The 25,904-nt window shown below is 38.5% G+C and overlaps 1 protein-coding gene across 1 annotated transcript in view; it reads right to left on the minus strand.

Annotated features, from left to right (window-relative positions):
- Window positions 1-6,442: 6,442 nt before the first annotated feature.
- Window positions 6,443-25,904, minus strand: part of LOC103478346 (exostosin-1b-like) — a 34,175-nt gene continuing 14,713 nt past the window's right edge. The window contains exons 2-11 of the mRNA XM_008432110.3: window positions 22,177-22,270; window positions 17,261-17,368; window positions 16,549-16,668; window positions 14,036-14,168; window positions 13,156-13,274; window positions 12,508-12,603; window positions 10,813-10,902; window positions 10,532-10,692; window positions 10,262-10,433; window positions 6,443-9,163 (exon numbers count right to left, since the gene is read on the minus strand). Coding sequence (XP_008430332.2) covers window positions 8,978-9,163; window positions 10,262-10,433; window positions 10,532-10,692; window positions 10,813-10,902; window positions 12,508-12,603; window positions 13,156-13,274; window positions 14,036-14,168; window positions 16,549-16,668; window positions 17,261-17,368; window positions 22,177-22,270 — 1,279 coding nt within the window. The 3' untranslated portion in view covers window positions 6,443-8,977. The remainder of the gene's footprint in view (window positions 9,164-10,261; window positions 10,434-10,531; window positions 10,693-10,812; window positions 10,903-12,507; window positions 12,604-13,155; window positions 13,275-14,035; window positions 14,169-16,548; window positions 16,669-17,260; window positions 17,369-22,176; window positions 22,271-25,904) is intronic.

Consider the following 25,904-nt stretch of genomic DNA (forward strand, 5'->3'; position numbering starts at 1 on the left):
ATGTGATAGCTTAAACATGAATAAATTAACGATTTACTCAATGCAAGGATCCAGTAAGTGTATACTTCTTTTTTATCAAATATGAATAATCAACAGTGTAAAAAAAAAGTAGTACAAAAATTTAAATGCAAAGCATCTAAATGATGTGTCAATAATGTGTTACAGATTAAAATGCTGAAATCACTAACAAAAAAAAAAAGAAAAATGGTTCAATTTGTATTTTCAGTGTTTTATTTTAAAATTATTTTATTTGTGACCCTGTGATCTGATTGGTTAACCTGAGCAGCAATTGAACTGGAGATTGTAAGTAAAGTTGACAAGCAACATGAAGTTAGGGTATGCTGCACAACACATAACAATAAAATCATATTTACATCCACATGCACAGTTTCTAGTATTATTTCACTGTTTAAAAATACTTTGTCTTTTATCAGTTTGATAAGACATTTCTTCATTTAATTCCTGTCTGCATTTCTCTCTGTCATTACAAATATTTTCAACAAAAAGATTTAAATATGGCATAGCTGTAAATTTTAAATTCTTTTTTCTGATTTGCAATTCTGATTTTCATCTTTACTTCTCAGTTGTTTGAGTTTTTTTCTTTACTTTTCTTTTTTTGATGACATGTTGAAATATAAATGGTATTTGGATGTTCTACTAATTTCAAGTCTAATCATTTTGTCACAAGTGCTTCATAAAGCCATGTTAGTCTCAGTTATGTATCCCTTGCATTGTGTACACCTGAAAGTAGCAATATGAAATCTTCACAAATGAACTTTGGTCGCAATAATAAAGAGGAAAACAGGTCTGCGATTTGATAGGGAGATGGCGGTCTGAAATGACCAGAGCATGCCAAACATGTGACGCGTGCAGCAGCAGCAGAGAGCCTCGGAAACCAATTTCCCAGCACTATATTAGATGCCGAGATGAGAAATATGCCTGACAGACAGAGTGACTCATCTACAAACAAATTGCAAAATGGGTACACAGAAAAGCGGATTTGTCTCATGGGCATCTGTTGCACTGGAACTGCTGCCAGTTGAGCTTGTTTATAATTTACAAGCCACAGAGCTCCTTGTCGCTGTGCGAGATAGATAATGAGGTGGCAGTGTGGTTACGTTTTGCCTCAGACAATAAGTCGTTTTCAGCACCAGATGCTTGGAGTCCTGTTCCGTTGTGAAGTTCATGTTCTCTGTGCAGCCACATTAGACACATTATGCACATGGAGAGATGCATCAGAGCCTTATTCTCTAATAATCAGAAGATTCTCATCAGACACACTTTTTATCATCACCTCTTATGAGGCTGATACATAATAGGTGTAAATCTAGACTTTGTACTGGGCAGAAATCGATCACTTTTTATCCATCCACTTTCTGGATCCATCCATTCTGTCTCTCACAGGGCATCACAGAGCTAGACAGGACAAACAACACACACCTAAGGAGAATTTTAAAGAGACCATCTAATCTAACAGTCATGTTTTTGGACTGTGGGAGGAAGCCACGTATGCACAGGGAGAACATGCAAACTCCATGCAGAATCGAACCCAGGACCTGCTTGCTGCAAGGCAACTTTGCTACCAACTGCGCCACTGTGCACTTAGAAGGTCCTGGGTTCGATTCCTGGCCCGGGGTCTTTCTGCATGGAGTTCTCTCCGGGTACTCCGGCTTCCTCCCACAGTCCAAAAACATGACTGTCAGGTAAATTGGTCTCTCTAAATTAGGTATGCGTGCATGGTTGTTTGTCCTGTGTATCTCTGTGTTGCCCTGCAACAGACTGGCGACCTGTCCAGGGTGTACCCCGCCTCTCGCCCGAAACCTTCGCTGGAGATAGGCACCGGTAACCCTCTCGACCCCACTTGGGACAAAGGTGCACAGATGGATATTAAATGCAGTTCTGTATTTAGTTGCTGCCAGCAGTTTTTTTTTCTTGCACCCATCTGTTAAACAGGGGTGATTTTTTTTTTTATCTTGAAAAGCAAGTTGCTGTTATCATGTGAAGGATAATTCTGCACAGCCTTAGAGAAAGCAGCGGGTTCTACACGGATGCATCCCTGCCTTAGGCGACTTATCTTTGGCATACATCACGTAGCCAGAAGGCCTGATTATCTCCACATATCAAAGCAGACATATGTAATCATCTGCACATCTGTATGAAGAAAAAAAAAACAAAAAACACGATGATGTTTGTTCACTAATGTTCCCCCAACAATCCTTTGAGGGCTTCGCGGTACAGCTGGCTGTAGAGTGAGATGAAATCACACTCGGGTACACGATGTATCCATTTCCGTTTCCCTCCACTTCACTTTGTGTTCATGAAATCTCAGTTTAGTTTGTGGCTGCAATGTGGAAGGGGGAAAGAAATCTGGGGGTATATGGATATACTTTTGCAAGGCATTATGCGTTAATAGTTTTGATTGCGAAATATCTTTCTGTATCTAAATAAAGTGGTTGCAGAGTAACTGATCATGCATTCTGTTTGTTGTTGCAGTGTTTAAGTGAAAAAGAGACGTATCCCACACACACACACTAACACAAAAATTCCAACAGAATAAGAAAGCAGCTTTGGATACGAATCGGCACACTGTTGAGTTGAGAAAGCGCCGAAAAGTAGCAACAAAGTTCTCTCCCGCAAGCTTAAGTTTATCTTAAAAAAAAGGAAGAAAGTTCACTTTTCATGCTGGGGTGATATCTGATGAAAAGATGACAGAGAAGGGAGAAAGGCTTTTTCCTCAAGTTTAGCCTCAAGTCAGAGAGTTTTTAATCTAACAGCAGGGGAGAGTCCCGACAGCGCGCAAACTCTGATCCATCTCGGCTGCGAGATACGCATCTCATCAACGGGATTAAAAGTTGGGCTAATTTGCATGTTATTTAATCAGGACAGACTGTCGGGAGATAAACCTTTTCGGTCGAGCGAAACTCTCTGCAGCAATTATGTCTTGACATTTCACAGGTCGGCTTATCAGAGAGTCATACTTCCGTCAGCCACATATCTGCAACTTGGAACATTTTCTGTGAAATGGGCCAGAGTGTTTCTCCTTTCAACGTGACACTAGATGATTCATCCTTGGGTACCATTTAAGCTTTGAAATTGCGCAGAGCTTTGGAGTAATGATTTTTTCTTTTTGCCCAGTTAGACCTCTCTCTCTCTCTCTCTCTCGCTCCTGAAGTGCTTTCTCCAGCTGAGTTGGCACCGGGGGATCATCTCAGATAGATGCCGTTATTTATGCAGCGTGTCTAAACCAATCATCCCGACAGAGAATTATGTAAACACGGCAGTTTCTTGGCACAGGCTGAAGTGCGGACTAAAGGAGAAGCTGAAAGTATTACTTAGCTTGCATCCTGCTCAGTGGCTGCAGTGCATAAATCTAAGAATATGAAGCTGGGGAAACTGGGGGGGAAAAAAAGGTTGCTGGCTGATTAGAAGGGGAACATGTGGCCGGATGTAGGCGTTTCTCAGCCCACTGCAACTTTGATTTTGCAGCAGGACCAGGGGCGGATTTAGAAAAATATTTATGGGGTGGCAAGAGGGGGGCAGGGATTTTTTCAGGGGTGGCAGTATATATATATATATATATATATACACACACACACACACAATATTGTTTTTAACTTGCATTGTTTCAAAATAAGCTTCATGTAGCACCGAGGCTTAAATACAATTTCTTAATGTAGTATAGTTAATTATTTTTGCGTCTTTCATTCTCCTGCTAATTGATATGTACTACTGGACTAGACAGCGCCTATTGGTCGCTATGTGATTCATTGTGTCCAGAAAACCATTTTATCCCAATAAAGGACAAGGAGAAATCTGACACGAATATATTAGTAGCGTCATCATTTGTTATTGGATATATCCATTAAATACGACTTGAAATAAAGATTAGAAAACTGATGTTTGATAAATTCTCCGTGATACAAATCTATAAACAGTTTAGTTTCTGTTAGTTCTGTCAAGATGCAAGAAGGGGCGAATTTCCCTTATATTGGTCAATTGTTTTATTTTAAATATGCTGTAGGAGCCGTAGTTTGATGACCGTTATAAATAGGAACAGAGGGGATTAGCTCAGTTTTTGTCGCTTTTTTTTAAGGAATTGCAGCTGCAGACAGTGCGCCGCAATAAAGGTACAATTAAAGTTGATAAAACAGGTGAAGAACCAAACTAGACTTCACTTCTGATTGTTTGCCAAGTCAAACATCCAATAACTCGGGTCATGTTTCTAGACACAGGCAAAACAAGGTTCAATGTCCAAACTTATTGATTGTTCTTGGTGATTTATTTTCCTCTTTCGCCAAACAATTACAGAGATCAAACTTTCCATTGTTCTCTCTTAAAAACCAGAGGCTCCAAACCCAAATGCCTGCTGGTCCTTTATCAGGTCCCTGCACTTATAGAAAGTGGACTGACCCACATTACTTCCTGTCTAAAATTAGAAAATAAAACAAAAAATAATAAAACAAAAAGTAAATAAAATCAACAATTATCAACATACAAATAAACTCTGTAAATAATACAAAAAATAAAAATTTAGGAATAAAGTAACAAAATTCAAATGGATAAAGAAATAAAGACAAAATAGCTCCAGCAACTTCTATTCCGCCTTTTCTCACTCTGTATGTCGGTATTACGCACGACCCGTTGCCGTAGCAACCGACAAAACAGCTCAACGAGCAGATAAGAGTAGAGATTACCGATCAGGGAATCAACACCAAAAAGCAAACATTTCCCACACAAAAAAGTAGCAAAAACACCAAAACAGAACATCCAGTCTGTTACATTATGTCTATATTGTCATTATTAATACGTTTTCGCCTGAGCACAGCGGCGGTTGATTAGCTGATTTAAACAGCTGCTCTACTGATGACTTGGTGGGCGGGTTGTTTAGTGCTAACGGAACCAAAACACACCGAATGCGGTTAAGGTTATCAAAGTCAGTAGCAGGCTAGCAAATTAGGCTAGAATACCTGACCCACTGCTCACTTGTTCAATATTTTCTTTAAATTAAAACGTTTTCCTCACCTGTGGAATCTGAAGCCCTTATTACCATTATCTACGGTTGAATTAACTGCTAAACATTGCGTCCGTTGTTCTTTGCGTGATTGTAGTAGTTTCCTGACCACCGATATTCCTGACTCAATGGACAGCAATGGCGCATGTGTGACTTACGATAATTCACGTAATGTCCAGTCCAGTAACATATAACAAATTGCAAAATCATCCATATCCATCAATGCTGCTGGCGCTCTGTCCTTCTCTCGCACTTCCCGCTACTTAGCAGTGGGTGTCAGGTTACATAACTATTTATTGAATTCATTGTCGCTAGCTGCGACCCCAAACGGGTTGCAGTTGCCGTTTGGGGTGGCAGCTGCGACCCCAAACGGGTTGCAGTTGCCGTTTGGGGTGGCAGCTGCGACCCCAAACGGGTTGCAGTTGCCGTTTGGGGTGGCAACTGCAACCCCAGTAGCTCCGCCCCTGAGCAGGACCTTTCAAATTATCCACATTTATAATTTTTTTTACTAAGATTTTAAGTGATAGACCAACACAAAGTGGAGTGATACAGTTCCCCCTACATTATTTTTATTTCAAAATTCCTGTCACATGGACATACAAAAACGTTTTTTTTTTTTAAAAAAAAGGATAAAACACTGCAATTCCCCTCCACCCTAAAGACCCCCTTGCCCCCAACACAAAAAAGAAAAAAAAGTTTACATATCACTGAGATGTAGGATCTTTAAATATCTTTAAATGCAGGGATAAATAGTTAAATAATTTCCCAGTAAAAAAAATCCTTTGTATTCAGCTCCCCTGACCCTAGATTTTGTAGGTGCGCCACTGCAAGTCTTTTGGAACATGCCTCCCACAGATTTTGACAACAAAATTAAAATTTTCTTCTGACAATCTCTGAAGATCAGACAGTCACCTGGGGCGCAAGAACTTGCACTCCAGTCGCACGTCATTTCAATTCAATTTAAAAGTACTTTGTCCCAAAGGGAAATTAAATGCGACAGATCTCATCACGGTTTCTTCAAACTGGTTGTTGACGGTGATGCTGGGGGAGCAATCTCTGGTGGCAGTCAGTGCTGCAACGAATCCAGAGAGGCCCCTGACTGAAGTAGCGGTTTCTGTATGACGTGTAAACAGCTCAATATTCTAGAAGCAGAGAATTTTCACATCAGCATCAATTGCAAGCACTGCTAATCCAAGTCATTCGCTTTTGCTACTCGTCTTTAAATGTCTGTCTATCCGTGCAAAAGTTTAAACCTCAACTCGTCTTTGATTTGGGGTCGTAGTTCCAATATTATGCAACTTCTGAAGGTAAGCGAGTGGGCTGGACTTCAGAAACATGCGTCAAATTTGTGGCTGTGACAAAACGAGTCTTGAAAAGATTTCGGAGGGCACTTTAAAAACAGAGCAAGCGGTAAATAAACGCACATGAAGATGGTTTATATCAAAGATTTTTATTTGACAATTGTTTCAATCCGTTTTTATAAAATTAACAAAAACCATGATTTTCTTTAACCATCTTTCCATCAGTCTAAAAAAAAAAACTAAAGAAAAGAAAAAGCAAAGGGTGCAGCCTCTGAAGAGAGAGAGAGAGAGAGAGAGAGAGAAGGAAGCAGGCGGATATCGAGTCCAAAGATGAATCCTATCAGATGTCTGTCCATAAATTACTGCGGCTGTGACGAACATGAGGAGGAGGAGGAGGGTTGGAACCCCACAGCCTGACGCAAAGCAGGAAGGGGAGACAGGTGGAACAAGACACTGACAAATATTCCAGGAAAGTAAAAAAAACAACAACAAAAAACAGAGAATGGTATTAATAAATAGCTAACGGTAAATCAGAGGTTTTAGTGTTAGAATGATTTGGGGATGCCATTATGGTTTGATAAAAAAAACTAAAACAAAAAAAAACATTGAAGAACTGCCATTAAACAGGGTCATAATGTTTGTGCAAGGCTGATGAAAAGAAAAATCTTAAGTGTATTTCCTCTGAAGGCACATCAATACATAACTTCCCCCCTCTCTGAAACATTAAACAAAAAAAAAAAGAAGAAAAAAACCCCCAGAAAATGTCATCCTTTATATATTGCACCAAGTTCACGTCTAAAACAGAACTCTGTTTCAGCGCGATGTTCATTCAGCTGGGATTGTTTATCAGCTTTCACGCCGATGACACATTCTCAGAAGTGAAGAGCAACACCAAGCACCCTCTCCGTCTGTGGAGCTCCGGCGCTAAAAAAAAAAAAAACTCTTTCCCTTCGTTTTCACTCACATTCCAGTCAAAAAGTACGTGATTAAGGAGGGGAACGTGTGGCATTCCCCAGTGCAGAGGAGAAAATATAAACAAATGCTCCATTGGCACATAAAGGGAGGAGAATGAGCTCACCAAAACCATCTTTTCTTTCATCTTTAGAAAGCCATTACAGGGTGAGTTGGAGGAAGGAGTTACTGGCTTTGACATGAAACGGCTTCACAAGATGTTCAGATAACATGATATGACATGTTAGAGCAAAGAAAAACACAAACAAACAAACACTGAACTAGATTGTTAATTGAGCCAAATATATCAAAGTGAGATAGAATAATGAACCAGTGAGTGTAAAAACCCAATTTGACGGCAGATCCGAAACAAAGGAGGGTCGATTTAGGTCCGACGTGAATGCAGCTGGTCGATCGTGAATCATTCTTCATGGACTTCATCAGAGCTGCTGATAGATTTCATATTTATTCACAAAAATATGGTGGATATGTTTTCAGGTGCTTGCTGCTGCCTTAACTGCCATTTGACCAAATGAAATCGGGCTAACTAATAAATATCCCTCATTCACCAAATCAAAAAAAAAAAGAAAAAAAATGTCCTGTAGATTTCACAGTGGTTTTTGTTTTAATAGACCAGTTTCTGGCGTGTTGGCAGGCCGAGCCTCCCTTCACTAAGGCAACACACACCAAGCGCCAACGTCCCTCAGGCTAGCATGTATTCAAGCAAACGGTCCAGGTTCTTATCCGAGTCATTAGGAATGAAAAATAATAATCTGCATTTCTAGGGGCGTCTCTATTCACATGTGGCCTGCCTAGTTGTTCGTGTCGGCTCTGGGCGAGGGAGATTGTTCAGAATGGCACATACAGACATTTGTTTGTTTGTTCGACTGTAAATGCAAAATATATTCTCATCAAACCGTTTTGATGATCTGGAAAATGCAACACATTATCAGTAATGTGGAAAATAACAGATCACGATCAAAGAAAAAAAAAGAAAGAAAAGAAAGCAGGGTTATCGAGGTGCAAAATCTGCACCCGGTCTTCAATCTGTCTGATTCCCAGATCCACAAAATCTTTTTGATAAATGCTGAGGCACTGTCAGATCAACAATCACCAGCTGGTCTGGGGCTCTGAGGAGGATTTCAAACTTTTCTTTGTCTATCCTTGTTTAAGACAACAGAGGAAAAAAGAAAAGAAAAAAAAGAGAGAGAGAGTCATGCTGGCCATTTGTACACCGTATAAAAAAATAGTTGATCACGATCCGAAATAGTGTTATCTTCGTAGTTATTAATATCCCGTCAGCATAAAACGTTCACAAACATGTGCATAGTGTACAGACACACACAGTGTCACTTGCACTTGGTTTGTCAATGTTGGGGACTTTAATGCAGCAAGCTGTAATTTTCTGACTCGGTGACCAAAGGTGAGCAGATTTACCTGTTCAGGTAGTTAGTGATGTTATGAGTTCAGCCGCCAGAACGACACACACAAGACAGCAGCAGTAGTTGAAAGGAGAGACAGAGAAGGACAACAAAGAAGACGGGGAAAAAAATGTGGCGTCCTTCACATTGGTTCCAGTTTCTTCACTTCCCGTTTCCCTGGAACCAACTCTAAACGATCGTCTGCTCTTTTCTTCAAGTCAACCCCCCACCCATCGCTCCTCATCTGTTGTGTCCGCAGAGCACAGGGAGCTGGGGAGGGGGCTCGGCGGGGGTTATAGCCTCTCAATTTCTCTGTATTTCTTCCTCAGTATCGACACCTGGTCTTTGAAGAGGACCGGGTCCAGCCTCATCTGAGAGTGGACCAGAGGCATGGTGCCAAACCAGTTGGCAAACTTGTTCATGCAGGTCTGACGCTGGGCGAAATGGTCCGGGTCAGCCCAACGGGACGCTCTGGAGCTCTGAGACGAGGAAAGAGCGGTGGCAGAAAACAAATGAGTTCCGACAGGAAGAGGAAGGAAACGACTCAATGAATTATGTGTTTTGTGCTCCGGTGACCTTTCACTTTTTTTTTTTTTTTTAAACTAGGCACACTAGAAGAAAACAACTTAAATTTACAAATTACCACACTCTCCTTTTAGTCCTGAACGCACCATGTGGCATTTTGTAGTGTAATGTGTAAATTAGGTATAAGCTGCTACACTTTGCCCTCAGTTAAATTAAAGCAATGTCAAGGTAAGTTTTCAAACTTTTCCAGCATTACACTTTGGAAATAAAAACAATACAAATTAACTAAAAAAAAAGACACTTTCAATTCACTATTATATGATTAATTACTGTTAATACATATCTTTTACATTATTTTAGCTTACATTCCTATGTCTAACGACAGGGAAAAGGTAAACTAAAATAAAGCTAAATTTTCTTGAACTGTCTATTACACACATTCTACACACCTGACTTGTCCGTTGAACACTAAAAAAAAAAAAAAAAAAAATTCCTCCAATTTCAATAACGCTGCATAATGTATAAAATATAAGCATAACTTTATTTCAATTACACAGTCGATAAGTTATTGAGCTATTGGTAATAATAAATATTCAAAAATAAAATAAAAAAATGTTCCAGCTACTTTTTCTGGCAATTGGCAAATAGAAATAATTTTGGTAATTCTAACTAACCTAAAACAAGAAAAGTTTAGTCTGATTTAACTTCAGACAGTGAGAAAAAAAATCCCATATCCCCATATATTCATGTCTTTTCATAAAGTGTATGAAAATATCTGTATCTGTATGTGAATAACATTCCCCAAATTGAGGTTTTCAATCAAAAGATTGAAAACTTTATTACACTTTAAGGGACTTTAGACAGAAGCCAAGCCCCGTCCAGACCTTGAAAACATCCAATTGAAATTGAAGCATTTTCAAGGGTTTCAAGCACCAGTACGAACCCTGTATTGGTAATCCCTGACTGACCACGCTTAGATTCAAATAAATCGGCTTAATCTCACCATCCAAACAAATATAAATCACCAGTGAATGAGAAATGTTGCTCCTCACCTGTCCCATCATGGTTTCCTTGTATTGTTTCTTTTGCGTGACCTTAATGGGTGGTAGCTTAGTAACGGATGACACGAGGAAATTCATAAGAATGTCTTCGCAGTTCGACATCTGGTCAACCATTGTCCTCAGGCTGACTGGAAGGTAGGTGGTGTACAAGTAGTGATAATATCTGTGGGAGGAGAGCAACACGGAGAACAATGGAGCGCTCAGAAGACAAGGCGGCCCAAAACCGCGTTGGTAGAAAATGAAAAAACAAAAGCGTGTTACTTGTGGTAGATGGCGGCCCCGGTCAGCACCATGGAGCAGTCGTTGGTCCACTTGGAGGTGTAGCCCCAGCGCTCCTTGCTGCTGTCCCAGAAGTGGCTGCGGGCCGGATAACCGACGATGCGGTCGGGGAAACTCTGCCACACCGTGAAGGCAAAGTCCACCTGCGGCCAGATCGCAGATTTAAATTTTTATATATTTTTTAAAGTAGTAAAGTACTCACACCAAAAAAAGCTAAAAATGGAGTGAATGAGAAAGCTTTCTTCATATAACAGGAGGCTAACCTCTGTGGTGGACAACACAGTGTCTTCATCCAGACTGAGGACAGCGTCTGTAGGGATGGTGTCGTAGGGAAGGAAGCGACTGCTTATCACCTGGTAGGAGTTGGAAAACAAACGCACAGAGAGAGAGAGAGAGACGTGTGACGGTTGCTGACAGTCAGTAGACAGTTGCGTCATTTTATCGCAGACAAATGTGTTGGCATCCCTAACAGAGATGTGTGAGTAACCTTCAAATTAAATTTGAATTTTAACACAGTAGCAAAAGTTTTTTCAGAGGGAAAAAACTAAATGTTTTTTTTTTTAAGTCACAACTTGTATAAGTGCTGCTAACCCTGCTTTTAATACTTGTTACAATCCCATTTTGCCAATATAACATTTATTCTTTGCTTCTCTTTCTTAAGGTTGCAGCGTCTAGAGAGAAGGATCTTTGACCTTCAGTGTTTCCTCTGATGCACTCTTCTGGTCACTCCACAGGTTTTCTACAGCGGTTATGTCTGAGCCATGAGATACCTTTGATCAACTAAGAAAGCATATATATATATATATATATATATATATATATATATATATATATATATATATATATATATAACACCCCCTTTGGTTATTTTTATTTATTTTTTTTTAAGTTGCATAATTTTTTTCTTGACATTTTCCCCAGTGAACTAATGTTATTGTTTACTAGCTGAACAGTTGGGTTTTTTTCCCCCTCAGCAGGAGTTTGCGTCACTGTAATACAAGATGAATTTATTTTAAAGCTTTTGTGTGCAAACTAGTGAGTGTGTGTGTGTGTGTGTGTGTGTGTGTGTGTGTGTGTGTGTGTGTGTGTGTGTGTGTGTAGTTCCTCCCTTTCAATAAACAGCAGGTTCTTTATGGTGGATTGTATTACAGCTATTCAATGACAAACTCCTAACATGAATGTATCAGCTGAGAATAAAACTAGCATTATGCAGCTTGCTGAGAGTTGGTCTGAACTGAACTGAGTTCACTGTGGTGAGCTGTGAAACTCGACAACGAAGGCTTTCTGCACGTGGTCATTTGTTCATATACAACCAGACGCAACAACCTGCTGTGCAGCAGAGAGGGAAGCCACAAATATCTCACTATGCTTTCCAAAACACATCTGAAAGGAATAAAACGCGAAAAGCTATATGAACGTTTAGTACTGACTGATATTTCAGCAAGACCTCAAGAAATTGAGTCCAAATATTATTTCCTGACATTAGCAGCTTAATGTCGGGAAACTCTTTATGGCCGTCAGATTTTTCTAAAATGTTCTGACCCGCCTGTGAAGCAGGTTTTATTAATGCTCCCTTCGGTGCAATTTAAAATGTCATAAAAATTAATTTGACATCATTTATTCAACAGGCTGTAAAATCGGAGCTTTATGGGCTTTCTAGAACGCTCATTGCAACCGCTTCACATGGTGGGAAACAATCAAAGAATTAAAGGATATTGACACAATAATTTTTTCTTTTTTTTTTCTTTTAACAAATCGTATCATTTGACCTGAAGGCATGAAAGGATATTCAGAAAGCAAATCTTTCTGAATATCCTTTGTGGATTAACTCCTGTACCTGACAGCAGATTTCCAACATTTCAAACCGTGCGTAAACAGCCCAGGTCAAAATGTTGTGACTTCTAGGGCAAAATGCAGCGATGTGCTCAGTGGCGGACGATTATGGCTCATAGGTTTACCTTGCTTTCTCCTTCTATGACAATAAATGGGACCGAGGTGGCGGGCCAGCGGTGTTTGGCAGGAAGAGGCTTGTCGCAGTTCCAAAGAACGATCACCTGCACGGAGAAAACAGGCGGCATGAATCACCCTCATTTGTATGTTTCTGAACGTAGTAGTTGTTTTGATTCGTCTTTCAACACTAATTTAGAGCATGGCTTTTATGTAAATCTACATTTCTGTTTTAAGTACTAGCCCTCCACACACAAAAAGACAAAAGAAAACTGTTACTGCTGCAGCACATTATATATTACTCAGTATTATTATCTTAAACAACCTCGTAGCATAACAACATACACTGCTGTTGTATGTGAGGCACAACAACAGCAGCTTAGTTACATCTGTTGTGTAGTTTTCCCTGCAGTGTGAACAGGAATATTCAAATGAGATGAGGGGGGGGGGAAGACTGACAGGTTGGATCTGCTGCAGCAGGAACGTCTCCAAATGATCATAACATCTTTCTGTCATTCCTCAAATGTAATTAAGAAGCTCATTTAACAAACAGCTTAAATTCAACAACTGATCAGATAGACCCTCAGTATTCATTTTGATCAATGATACTTTCATGGAGTAACACATAAGGAACACGTGGGAATCAATGTGTCGGTCACCTGAGCACAGTACTGGGATTTGGCAACAGCAACAAGCAGCTTCATCACTGGTTGGGACTGGGAGACCAGTGGGGTGACCACATGAATGATTGCTGTAAACTTGGGGTACGGTTTGATACCTGCGGGGGGGAAACATAATACCGTCATTACGTGTTCTGCTTTGCAAACAGTAAAAATTACAGGGTAAGAATTGTAACTGCAATGGATGACTATGGTCCTGTACAGGATATGTGGACGTTTAAACAGTCAAAAGGCAAAAAAATAGCTAGTAAGTCTGGATTATATCAATTAAGTGAAAACTATCAAAATCCCCTATTTTGTTTTAGAGTGATAAAACTTTATTAATTGATTGTTTTGGGAGGAACTATCCCAAAAAATATCAGCGTGTAATCGGTTTAGTCTCTTATTCAAATTAATATTTCTTAGAAAAAAAAAAAGATCTATGGAAGCCGTTAGAAAGATAATGTTTCCGGCTGATGATGCTGGTACCAAGACAAACAGAAAATCAAGTTCAAAGAGAAATAAGTTCAAAGAAACATGTAATTATTGTAGTATGAAAAAAAACCGTGAGTTGTACAATTATCCTGAGAAAACTAAATCTGCAGCAGTTCTGTTTTTGAATAAAATAAGTATAATTTTTAATCCTGTGTAAAAAAAAAAAAAAAGTCACAGTAGGGCAAAAAACCAGGCAGTTCTGTAACACGATGGTAAGTTCTTCTATGAGACATCTTGATTTATTAATTCTTTATTTTTTGTTGTCATCTGTTCAGGGGTCGAGTCACAGAGATAAAAATCTGTCAAAAATTGAAGATTATTATAAACAGAGCTAGTATTAAGTGATCTGAGCTCACAATACAAGGCGTAGCTATAACCTACTGACCCAGCTTAGCGTAGAAGAAGGGGAAATCCCCCAGGTGAGTGGAGTAGCGAGGCAGAGTGAAGAGCCCACCAGGAAGGCTGTTCCACATCAGGCTACTTCTGGAGTTGTGGTCCAGAACGCGGTCCTGGATGATCTGACATTACAATGGAGCGGAACACGGATCATTAAAAAAACAAAAAAAACAAAGAACATAATTTCAATAAATACTACTGATCTGCTTCTAATGACATTTTTTGGAAACAAACTCCACTGACTGCAGCCGACTATTTTTTTCTTAAACGGCATGTCTTGAATGTAGTAAGTTTTGATAAACATTCAACAGTAATCTACAAAAAACAAACAAACAACAAATGCTTAAACTTTAAAAAGCTCTGGTATGTTCCTTATGATGCAATAAAATAATGCCCTTCAGCATCTTATCTTTGAAAACACAAAAGCTTTGAAGTTTACTCTGCTTTTTCTGGCTCAGTTCTTAAAAGTCAACCATTAAGAATTAATTTTGTTTTTCAGACTAAAAAAAGAAAAAAGACCGTCATAAGGGTTTTTTCTCACAGCACTAATCATTCCCTCTTGATAAAAACCACTTTGAGAACCAAGGAACAAGATATTTTTATAAAATGTCAGGGACCGTCAGAATTTAATGAATCCAAATTAATTGATTACTGAAATAATTGTCAACTAATTTAGTGCAGACAAACAAAAATTCCATTTGGCAAAAATAAAAATTATTATGCAACAATTGTACTGCAATTTGGGAAATAAAAAGCTTACTTTCTTATTTAAAAAAGGGATTGAATCATTTATTTATTTGCATCTTTAAATGTTAATCTAATTTTGCACAAAAAGGCTTAAGTGGCTAAATGAAAACTTTATAGAATGTGGATTTTTTCATCCGACTGTCAGAAAAATTAATAGATTAATCCATTATTAAAATAATTGTTAGTTGCAGCCCTAGTCTGTAGTGAAATATCTGGAATCACATAATGACAGGCTTATAAAAATTGCACACCTGAAGCCAAAACATGGCTGCTGGAAAAGAGTTAAGATACGGAGAGTGTAAAGAGATTGCAGATAAGCTGCTTGGTTCTGCAACTTTATGCTGCTGTGCTGTTGAGAGGAAAAATTCACCTCTGTGCATCAATGCCTTTTGCTGTTATCAAAAGATGGAGGCTAATGGTGTGACCTATTGCTGGCTCGGTCTCACATGCAACAAAAAATCGAGATAACTTCGAAAAGCTGATCTATTCCAGCTGTCACTCAGGTAATTTACCAACCACTTCAAAGTCCAAGGGCCGCTGCTGACATATGAAGGTATAGCGGCGATGGTGCTTGTGAGCTTAGAGACGATGAACTATGCTGACACAAAAAGCCTGCCGCACTCATAAGGAACTTTAGACATTCCCTCGGCTGCTGTCTCGCACCCTTATCAATTTCTATTCTTCTCGGCTCTTGTCTTCAGCCGCTTGCAATTCTAACCCGGCAGCGGCTTGATCGGCTGGTACTCACCGGGAGGAAGGCAGATAAATGGAGCTTGACAGAAACAAACTACTGATGTGATTGATAGCCAAGACAGAAAAGGATGCTGCATCAAAAATATTGACAGCCCTCTTCTTACAACAGACTACTGTATTACTCAATCTAGAAGCTACACAGTTCCCTGCTGCATGTCACTGCAAATCTGGTAGTAAGGATGCATCGTCCATATGGTTGATGTCCAGATTTTTCACTTGATAACCCTTAAAAGACATGTTTATTTGATCTAGCAATTGAAGAAATGGCTTTTATAAACAAAATGTGGAATTTTTTTACAATATTAATGTAGATTGATAATGTAAATCGATAACTTAATCTTATTTTAGTTATCGATTATTCTAGCGATTAAAAAGATTGGCACATTGTGCAGATTTTTTATTTAAGCTACGTTATACAATATTAGGAATGCATTAAAGATGCTAATAAAAAACTCAATTCCTTTTTTAAGATAGTAAATTATGTTTTTGCCTACAATGCAATAACACAGCATTCCTTTATCTGCAGGTGACATCAACATGTGATGAGCTCCGACCTTTCTGCTTGACTTAGCAGCAAATCAGTGCAGGGCTGGGCTGATTTGTTGATTATTTTTGGATTAATTAATTTATAATTGGATATCAAAAGGTGCTAATTGGGGATATATATATTTATTTTATTTTTTACAGAATTTAAATGAGGTGAAGCTAAAAACTGCAACTTGAGGAGTTTTGGGAAGAATATATTAAAAGACAAGTTATTTTTACACATATTAAATGCAAAATGTACATATTTTTTGTACATTTTCAGCTTAATTGTTACTCTGAATATGTTGTTGTTTCAGCAATTGCCGTTTTTTTGAGTCTGTATACGTCAGGTGACAATCGATTACAAAATTAGTTGACAATTATTTAAATAATTAATCGCGATTAGGGTTAAGGTTATATAGAATAGAGGACTGTGTATGAATTCTTCTTGTGCGTGTCGGGTATGTGTTGGTGTACCTCCAGCGTGGTCAGCACTATCTTCTCCACAGAACTGAAGTAAGCCTCCCACAGGAGCTGCGTCTGCTGTCTCAGAGACAGAATCTTATCCTGGTGGATGGAGCGTACTGTCGAAGGGATCTGGGAGAGAGATGGGACGGGACAAAAAAAAAAAAAAAAAACAGCAATTAGATAACTGACCCACTTTAGTGAGAACATAAAACATTTATTTTGTCATGCAGGCACTCTAATGTGGACTTCCTACTACAGACAAACACAAGAAAAGGATGTTTTATAACGATGTGTAAAACAGAAATCCAGTCAGGAAGAACATTAAAAAAAATCAAAAATCAGGCTGCTTAAGAAATTGGAACGCCAGCAGATAACAGGAAGGCTGCATGTTTTACAAGGGAGTTGTGTTTTATCTAGTTGAGCTTTCAATGGAAGGTACTCATTGGGGACAATCTGTGCCAACTGCAAATATAAAATGCCAAAAACATCTAAAATGTGTGACAACTTCAATGACCTGTCATCACCAGAAGGCAAAAACGAAAATGTTCAGTTTAAGAAAAATTGGACTTGGCTAAATTTTGAATGTGCAGGCCAAAGAAAAAATAAAAATACAAAATCGGTAACACAAACCTGATAGGTGCATTTCTAACAGAAAGGAAACGACGCAAAGCAACCAAACCCAATGTAGGTTTTAAACTTTAGTTATTCACAGCGTTTCTACCTGCAACAGTAGTCTTTCATCCCCAATCACAGCTGCCGTGTTCCAGTCGATGATTTCTGAGAAGGGAAGCTCCCAGCCGTTGCTGAGCATCACTGGCACACAAGCTGCCTGCAACATCATCATGTACAAACAAAAGATGAGCAATCTCCCATCATATATGTGTTTAGTCAAACAAACAGACCTCAGCATCTAATTTGGAGAAGCTAGCTACTGCAGAGTCTTAAATTTCTTTTATTTAGCTGGAACCTTTGAGGGATCATTACTTTACTGTATATTCATGATCTACAGGAAACAAGTTAGATCTGAAACATTTCTAAATCCTTGTGTAGTCACATAAACCTGTCATGATCAATTTTGCTGGATGATCAAATGACCCAGAAATGATTGTGGTAAATGATAATATTGTCACCTTGAGACCATTTTCGACTAATATAACCATGATGGCACATTAAGGCAAGTACACCAGCTCAAAACCCCTGCCCCAAAAAACAACTCATTTCTAAAGAACATTTGACACATCCAAAATAAATAAACAAAAGAACAGAATATTTAAAATGGATAATGAAATCTAACCAAAATTACATTTCAAAGATGAATTATTCAGCTTGGATAGGGAAACAGAAGAAAATGTGCCAGTTAGCACTTTTATTAAAAACAAACAAAACATGAAAAAGATATTAAACGAGAGCATCTTGTCAAAATGTAAATTATCAAGCAATTAATTGATTTATTGCTTATCATGACGGGCTTAGTCACAAAAGACAACTGGACATATTTCACATCAACATTTCATTGACATACTTGCTCAAACTTAACACAATATCAAGCACTACTTCAGAAACAAACATGTTCAGAAGGACAGAAGCAAAAGCATACCAGAACATTAATCCCCTGCTTCTAATAGCTTAATATTCTTTCAGCATGTGTGTTTGTTTGGATCCATGTTCTTACAAACTGATTCAGTCAGCTGAGTGTATGCGTGTGCGTGCGTGCGTATATGTGGGATAGTAAAAGCAGCCTCTTGCCAGCAGTGACAGGCTCTGTAATCTGCTAAGCGGGATACCATTCACTGATTGGTCACTGAGCACGCACACACACAAACACACACGTTTGTCCCGGCACAAACATTCCTGCACTGGATTGCGTCTGCGTTTCTCTAATCTGCGTAGTGTCATTAGCATAGGTAGCAATCTGCTCAAAGGCTGCCAAGCTTTACCTGCTTATCTGCTCTCACACAGCAATCCACTCCAGAGTCCTGCACTCCAATCCTCTCCTTCGTCATAATATCACACCAACGTACAACAGTCATTAAAACATTTGAGCTCGGGAACCTTCTGGGTGCATGAAACATCCCCCCCCCCCCATCAATTCCTTCTGCATTGCACAACCTGATCTGCAGTGTGCTGCACTGAGATTCTCCACTACTTTCTGGCTGTCCATCTGAAAACCTCCCTATGGCACTATGACAACACGGTAAACCATGTTCGACTAACTGGTTGAAATCTATCAATGTCTGCCTGACTTAAGGCCAGGAGTGTGAATTCACAGACACACACAAACCACAGTCCAGAGTTGTACGACAGCAAATGTCTTCAGCTCACCTGGTCCCGTCACTAACTCCCCAGGGAAGTAATTATTATCTCGTCCCATACAGCACAGACACACTTTCCACCTTCTTCTGAGGTCAAAGGTCATAGTTATTCTAAGATCACTGACTACAGAACAAAAATGAGTTTAGAAACTCAATTTTGTTTGACATAAAACTAAAACTGCTCTATATTATTTATATATATATATATATATATATATATATATATATATATATATGTAGTCCACACATATTGCCTCATATGCAGAAGTATATTCATATTAGCACAGCCTGCTCAAGGTGTATGAAGGAGGAAAAAAAACAATTTTCTGCTTTGAGTGTGATATACATAATCTATAAATCCGGTGTTAAAAAAGGCACTCTGCATCCTGCAATGGAAGCATTAAACTGCAGGAACCATTTGAAATTCGATTTGAGCTGAATTTACAGCCAGCAGCTCTCAGTAAATGTTAAAATCAAGTTTGTATTTTATCAAACGGACTAAAGGATTTCTATTTCCATCTGGGTTTTACAGGTATAAATTTGCAGTTTCACTGTTTCAATAGTAACAAGTGCAATTATTATCAGGTTATAGCCATTTATGGGAAAAAACCGTGATGACAACCATCTGCAATTTTAAGCATTCATCACTTATTGAGTTTAAAAGTGAATTCTACAAAATGACAAAAATCAGCTGTGAATTGCCCTTTTGAGTTTTGCAAGAAATTTTTTTTGTAGAAATGCAAAAGTTAAAAGTAAATCTTCTAAATATTGACTTGAAAGGGGTGATTATTTTTGCGATCACTAATTTTATGCAGAAAAAAAAGTTATTTTGCAGAAATCAGCTTTCACTTTGACATTAAAGTATGTTTTCATTTTTTCATAAAATAATATTTAGGGGATGAATTAAAAGGAAACCTGTCTGTCTGAGGGATGGCCTTTAAGATTTTATTAAATAAGGGTAAAACATCCAAGAGAGTAAATGCTATTTTTTTATAGGTACTGTAACATTTAATTGGTTATTATTAAATGATCAAATGAATTTTGATTTGCTGTAGTACAAGTTAGTTGATGTGGACTGTATGGTTGTGTTGGATTGTACTGGAATAAATTGACCTGATTTAAATTAATTTACCTTGTAAAGGGCCTTGACAGATGTTTGTTATGAATAGGCGGTATAAGAATAAGCTTGACATAATTTATTCATTTACCATTAGGAGGCTTTTCTTCCATACGCAAAAAAAATAAAAAATTACTAGTTTTGATAATAGAAACACCTGTAGTTTTCTTTCAAACAGTGAGTTACATTTTTTTGCCTTTTAAAAGAAATATGGATTATCCCTATAGTCTGTGAATATGGGTTTTAGAGGAATTAAAGAGCCTAATGAAGCTACATTTGCAGAGAAATACTCTTTGAAGAGAACTTTAGCAGCTTGCTTTCTGTTTCTACTTGATAACAGAAGAACCCCTGTTCTTCTCCCACAGAGAAATGCAGAGAATGGCAAATAAGATTAAACTCACTGAAGTGAAACTGCCTATTAAGTGGATTTCCACATTAGGTTGTACTGTGCTCGTGGTGTAAAATCAAGAATCTCTAGCAACAATATGACTCACACCGACCTGATTTTGGAACCACAATGAAAAACCTGCCAGTATAAAACATTTTTTTCTTCCATCCTAAATAGTTACATAAGTGAAAATAATTGAGAAGCTTTAATTCTGAGAGGTTGAAATGTTCATTTTACACACCAAGACGGTCTTGTTTTGTCGACATCAGCCTCAGTAAAACATACATTAAACATCATAATGCCCTATAAAACACATTTTCTGATCATCTCAACCCTATTAGTCATATTGTGAAAATACAATTTAAGAAGAATATTTGGGGCGTGGAAGTTTTGGATCAGAGATGCCATTTTTCTCAAGATGTGACGTTAGTTCTACTAACAAGGGCAGCTGTATGAGCATACAGCTGCAGGTGAAAAGAAGCCTTTTGGGGGGGTTAGAGAAGATGGTGTAATATCCTTCAATACTTTTGAGGGTGACAGGGATGCTTTAATATTTGGAAGAATGCAAACACACAGCTGCAGTGTAGAGCGACGTGATATTGATGGTCTGGGAACGCTCCCTTATCAAAGAAAAAACAAAAATCAGCAGAGTTCCTTGTCTCATCTTATATTTTTATTGTTGTATTCCTCTGGAGAATATTTTCTTTTCCACATGTTGAAGAAACGTATTAATAAAGAGTCAGAGAAAGAGTAGGTGGGTGAAGAGCCAGAAGTGAAAAGAAGACTCCGACATGAGAGACATAATGACAGGGCGAGGACACACAGTCGGAGGCAGCTAAAGAAAAAAAAGCACAAAAAAAAACTGGAAGCACAATAACAAAATGACTGACAGTGTGGGAGAAGACCTGTGGGGCCGACTCGGTGCTTTTCTATTCAGCTTAAGCTACACTGGTTTTTGGCTTTCTCTGAAAGCAAGGGCAGACATGTCACAATGACAATAAAAAAAGAAAAAAAAAAAAAAGAAAAATTATCATTCAGCAAAACCTGGAACATCTATGAGTTGTCTTTGGTGCGTCATGGGAGGAAATTAAACATACACAAATTCAGCTGTTAAGAAGTGATTCCAGTGCCAGACATCCATCTTTCTGAGAGAACGATGCTTAAATCTCTGCTGCTGACAAACTAATTACACAACTCATATTTGCATTTTGTATTAGCGTTGAGTAAAAGAGTAAACCGACTTAAAATTCCTACCACTATGCAGAGCAAATATTAATTTGATATGCATTCTAACTGTTTGACTGGGAATAGGTCTGTCATGATAGAAAATTTTGCTGGCGGATAAATTGTCGTCGTAATTATTGCGATAAAGAATAACATTGTTTTGACTATATTCAAGACGGCTAACGGTATAATAAGTTAAACCTCTAAAAGATCAGTAGACTTTAATTTTGTAAAGAACCCTTAACACTGGAACATATTCTAAATATCCCAACTAAAACATAACCAAAAACAAACAAAAAACAGAACTAAAAATTACACAAAACAGAGACTATAAGTAAGATGAAGTTTGAGGTCTCTAAACAAAAAATATTAATCGGAATGGAAATGATCCGAGTTCATTTGAATTCATTTTCCGATTAATTTATGAAATGCTTATTGGGACGAACTGTTACTATTCAGTTTATTATTTTATTTTAGAAAACGTTCAAAAACTGCTAAGCCATTATATTGAAATGGTGGCAATTTTAGAAACAAGAAAAAAAGTGAAAATATGTCTGAGATGCTCACATTGCAAGATGTGTTTAAGTATCACTCACCTGCAAAGCCTCTAAGAAACGAAAGGAGCCCAGTCTTCGACCCCGAGGAACCAGACAAAACGTGGAGTTGTACAGCATCTCTCTGTAGTCATACCTGCGCAAAAATGGAGAAAGACCAATTATAGACTCACAAGACAAACAAAAACAAAACAAAACAAAAAAACATGGCAGAGTTCCAGAACATTGACTGAGCATGGAATTCCTAGAAAGCATCCGTACTTTTAGCACAAATCCAATCTCAGATGTTGATTGTTCTCCATGGTTGCCCTCTCACCCGCCCATCTAAAACCTGCATGCTTTTCCTTCTCCAATTCAGCCCTCAGTCAACACCGGCTCTGATTAGGAAAGCTGCTTGGAATTCCTTCCCCCTCGATAATGTATAATGTATGTATGCAGGCGAGAGGAAAGGTGTTCTTTTTCTGTTCTGCCTTGTTGGGTTTTAGGTTGGGGTTCATTAAATAGGACCGAACATTTGAAAGTGTAATTTTTACGGGTCTTATTTTGCCGCCTCCCCCCCCCCAAACAGCCACACATGCAAATGTGTGCTGTGAAGTGAAGCCGCAGTCACATTTGCAAGACGTAACGAATGTAAAAGTAAGGAGCAAGTAGCTAGAGACACACTGCAGACTCCTCGAGCCATTTTTCCGAGCCTCTCTTACCTGATGTTTGTTTATGCAAACTCCAAGCCCTAATGCACTGTGAAAATGTCATGCTTTTTGCTCCTGGCGCATCTCAGATAGTCGCAACTTCTTTCATGTTTTAAGGCTTGATCGGTTTACGAAGAAGCAGCATTAATTATGCCATTGAAACACTGAAGAGAAAGTAGACATTAAACAGCAAAACTGTTGGATGTTTATCACGGCTAATGTGGTGTGTATAGTGATTCTGACATTTTTCCAGCAAGTCGAACATTTTAAGGACGCTTTTTCTATCAGAACGTCTTCAGAGCTGATGTGACTCCACTCCAGTCAGCGTCACCATCTGGACATTTATGTTAAAAAGTATAGATTGTGCAAACAATTTTTTAATTCAGATATCGTTGCTGGATAGTTTAAAAATCACTCAGTATTGAAAGAGAAAAAGTTAGCATTTTCAGAAATTCATCGCAATACTCTTTGAAGGAAAATTAAAAAAAAACATGATGAGGCTGTTTTTTTATTTATTCTGATCATTTTTGCAGTAATCTAGCCGACCCAGACCCAGATTGATTGCCGGGTTCCATATCAAGGTGTCTCATGTTTTTCCAGCTACACAGCGGTCCAAGCTTTGTACAGCAGCGGATCGCTATGGGCAAGAAATCAATTTCGAGGAGGATTTATTGGTTTAATTTATGGTTGCACAATATATTGGTATCAATATCGTATCAGCTGATGGTGGTCTTTTTTTTTTTTAAACAAGTCTGTATTAGTCATGTCTGTAAAATTGAGAAAGTGTTATTGCGGTTTACGTTTCTGGACGGGAAGGAGGTTGGTTATGCGACAATGATGCTGTGGTTGTTTTCTTAAAGTTGAAAGGGTAAGGAAAATAACAAAAAAGATAAATATCGGCCACAACTGGAATTTTTATATTTTATCAGCCTGCATTTCCATATCGGTGAAACCCCAGTTCAAATCTTTAGTTTCTGAACTGATGCTGAGCTCTGTGGTGTCCCACTTATAAAGTTTTTATTTCTCTCATTCTGCATCTGTTGAGACACATAATTAAGCTTGATAATTTTTCAACAAAAGGTCTAAGAGCCAAAGAATCAAATGATCAACTATTGTTAGAGACAGCACTACTGAATCTCTGCCCTAGAGAACCACCAGGGAAACAGGATTCAACACACAGTATGGAGACATTTCTGCAAAAGCTCCAGATTACAGTTCCAACTTTCAAAAGAACAGAATCAGCAGGGGATATTGTTGGAAACAGAGAGAAAAAAAACATGTAAAGTTAAAGCAGTTTGTGTAGCGGAGATGTTGCACTGGAAGACCGTGTGCACCGCTTTCGGTGTGGTCTAACATATGTGAGACGAGAAGGAAAATAAAAAAAAGGTTTTATCAACTCAACTGAAAACATTAAAAGGGTTGCAAACCTCAGAAGCAGCATGAGGACTGAACTGAACAGGGATGGATGCATGATATAATTGCTTCACTGCTGCCCGCAGGATTAATGTTTCTCTCTCCTATTTTCTGCAGTAAGTTTAATACATGTTTATTTTTATTTCAGTCATGTGAACAATTTGTTAAATTCCTTAATCGCAAAGTTCAGGAAAACAAAAAACATCGACTCAAAGTAAAAACATGTCAGTTGGTGATTAGTATACCTGAACAATCTCTGCAATACCCAAACTAAACTAACCATCCAAACTAAACTAACACAGATTTAGATCCATTTCTGGCCCAGATTTGCGGTAAAACTCAAGAGTTTGTCAATGCAAACTTGGACAGGACCAGATGTTCCCCCTCCATTCTTCCCTTTTCTTCCAGATGGCAGCCTGTGGGGAAGAGCCCTCATACAGTATGCCACTGGATGTCAGTGGAGATATTAAAGGCATATGTTCAGAACCCATCTTCCACTGGAGCCACATCCAGTACCTTCGGCTCTATTTTCCCCACTCACTGCTGCGCTTATGTCACACACAAAAAAAATAACAGATGTCAGTGAGGATGTTTTTGTACACCACGCGCCTTGCAGTCATGTCGGATGTCGGCAATTAACACTGCATCGTATGAGGCAAACCCTGCCTCGTCCCATATTTTCGGCACGGCAGCATCCAGATGGTCGCTAGCAAGTGCAGGAGCTAATCATCATACTGTAATCACAAACTCTGTATAATCAGCTTATGCATTTGTGCAACTTTCATTTCAGGACATTTGTTTTGCTACAATCATTTTTATAGGTGGAACAGTACTGGAATAGTGCCATGTTACATTACATTAATTTATAAACTATAATAAACAAACTACTTTGTGGCATATTGTGAATGCATTATAATCTGAAGAAAGAATACATTGGTGAATATTTTAAGTGTTTTGAGGTACAAGCCTTGAACTCTTGCAACAGCAGAGCTGCTGCTGGTCGGTCTGCGGTGCTTCATTCAGCGTGACGGCGTGTGGTGCTTTAAACCCCACTGAGGTTTAAACCCAGACCGACTGTCCAATCAGAGTGACCACACTGTGGACTTTCCTTGACCATACAGCAGCTGCTGACTGGCTGGGAAACTGAAGTGCTTTTATATGGCTGCTTCCTTTGTGCAGTAAGTGACAATTTAATGAGGGGGTGGGGGGAACCGGGTAAAAAAGCAAACTATAGAGTTCTGGTTGTTTAACAGATAATCAAAGCGATGATTGTTAGGTTTTCAGAGTTCTTTTCACGCACTGGCTGCAAATAAAATCAACGACTTGGGTTTGCAGAAATATAAATTTAATCAACGTTTTGTGTTAAAAGAGCACTGCTGTCTGCAATACACTCTTGTTCAAGCACTGAAACGTATCACTGTAATATTGACGCGTGATACACAGCAATCACCAAGGACTGCTTAGATGCAATATTTCGTAGGGCATAATATTTTAAGTGCCATGCATGCATATAATGCAAGTCAATGATGTACTAGACATCTTGTAAAGACTTTAACTGCCATATTTGAGGTGTCGTTTTTATGACTGAGATGCTAAAATTTACAAAGGAGTGATAAATAACATGCAGCGCTCATATAAGCAATCTAATTTCTAAAGAAAGAAATAAAA

This window comes from Poecilia reticulata, chromosome 16, assembly GCF_904066995.2.
Source record: "Poecilia reticulata chromosome 16, P_reticulata-male-v2, whole genome shotgun sequence".
NCBI classification, from domain to species: Eukaryota; Metazoa; Chordata; class Actinopteri; order Cyprinodontiformes; family Poeciliidae; genus Poecilia; species Poecilia reticulata.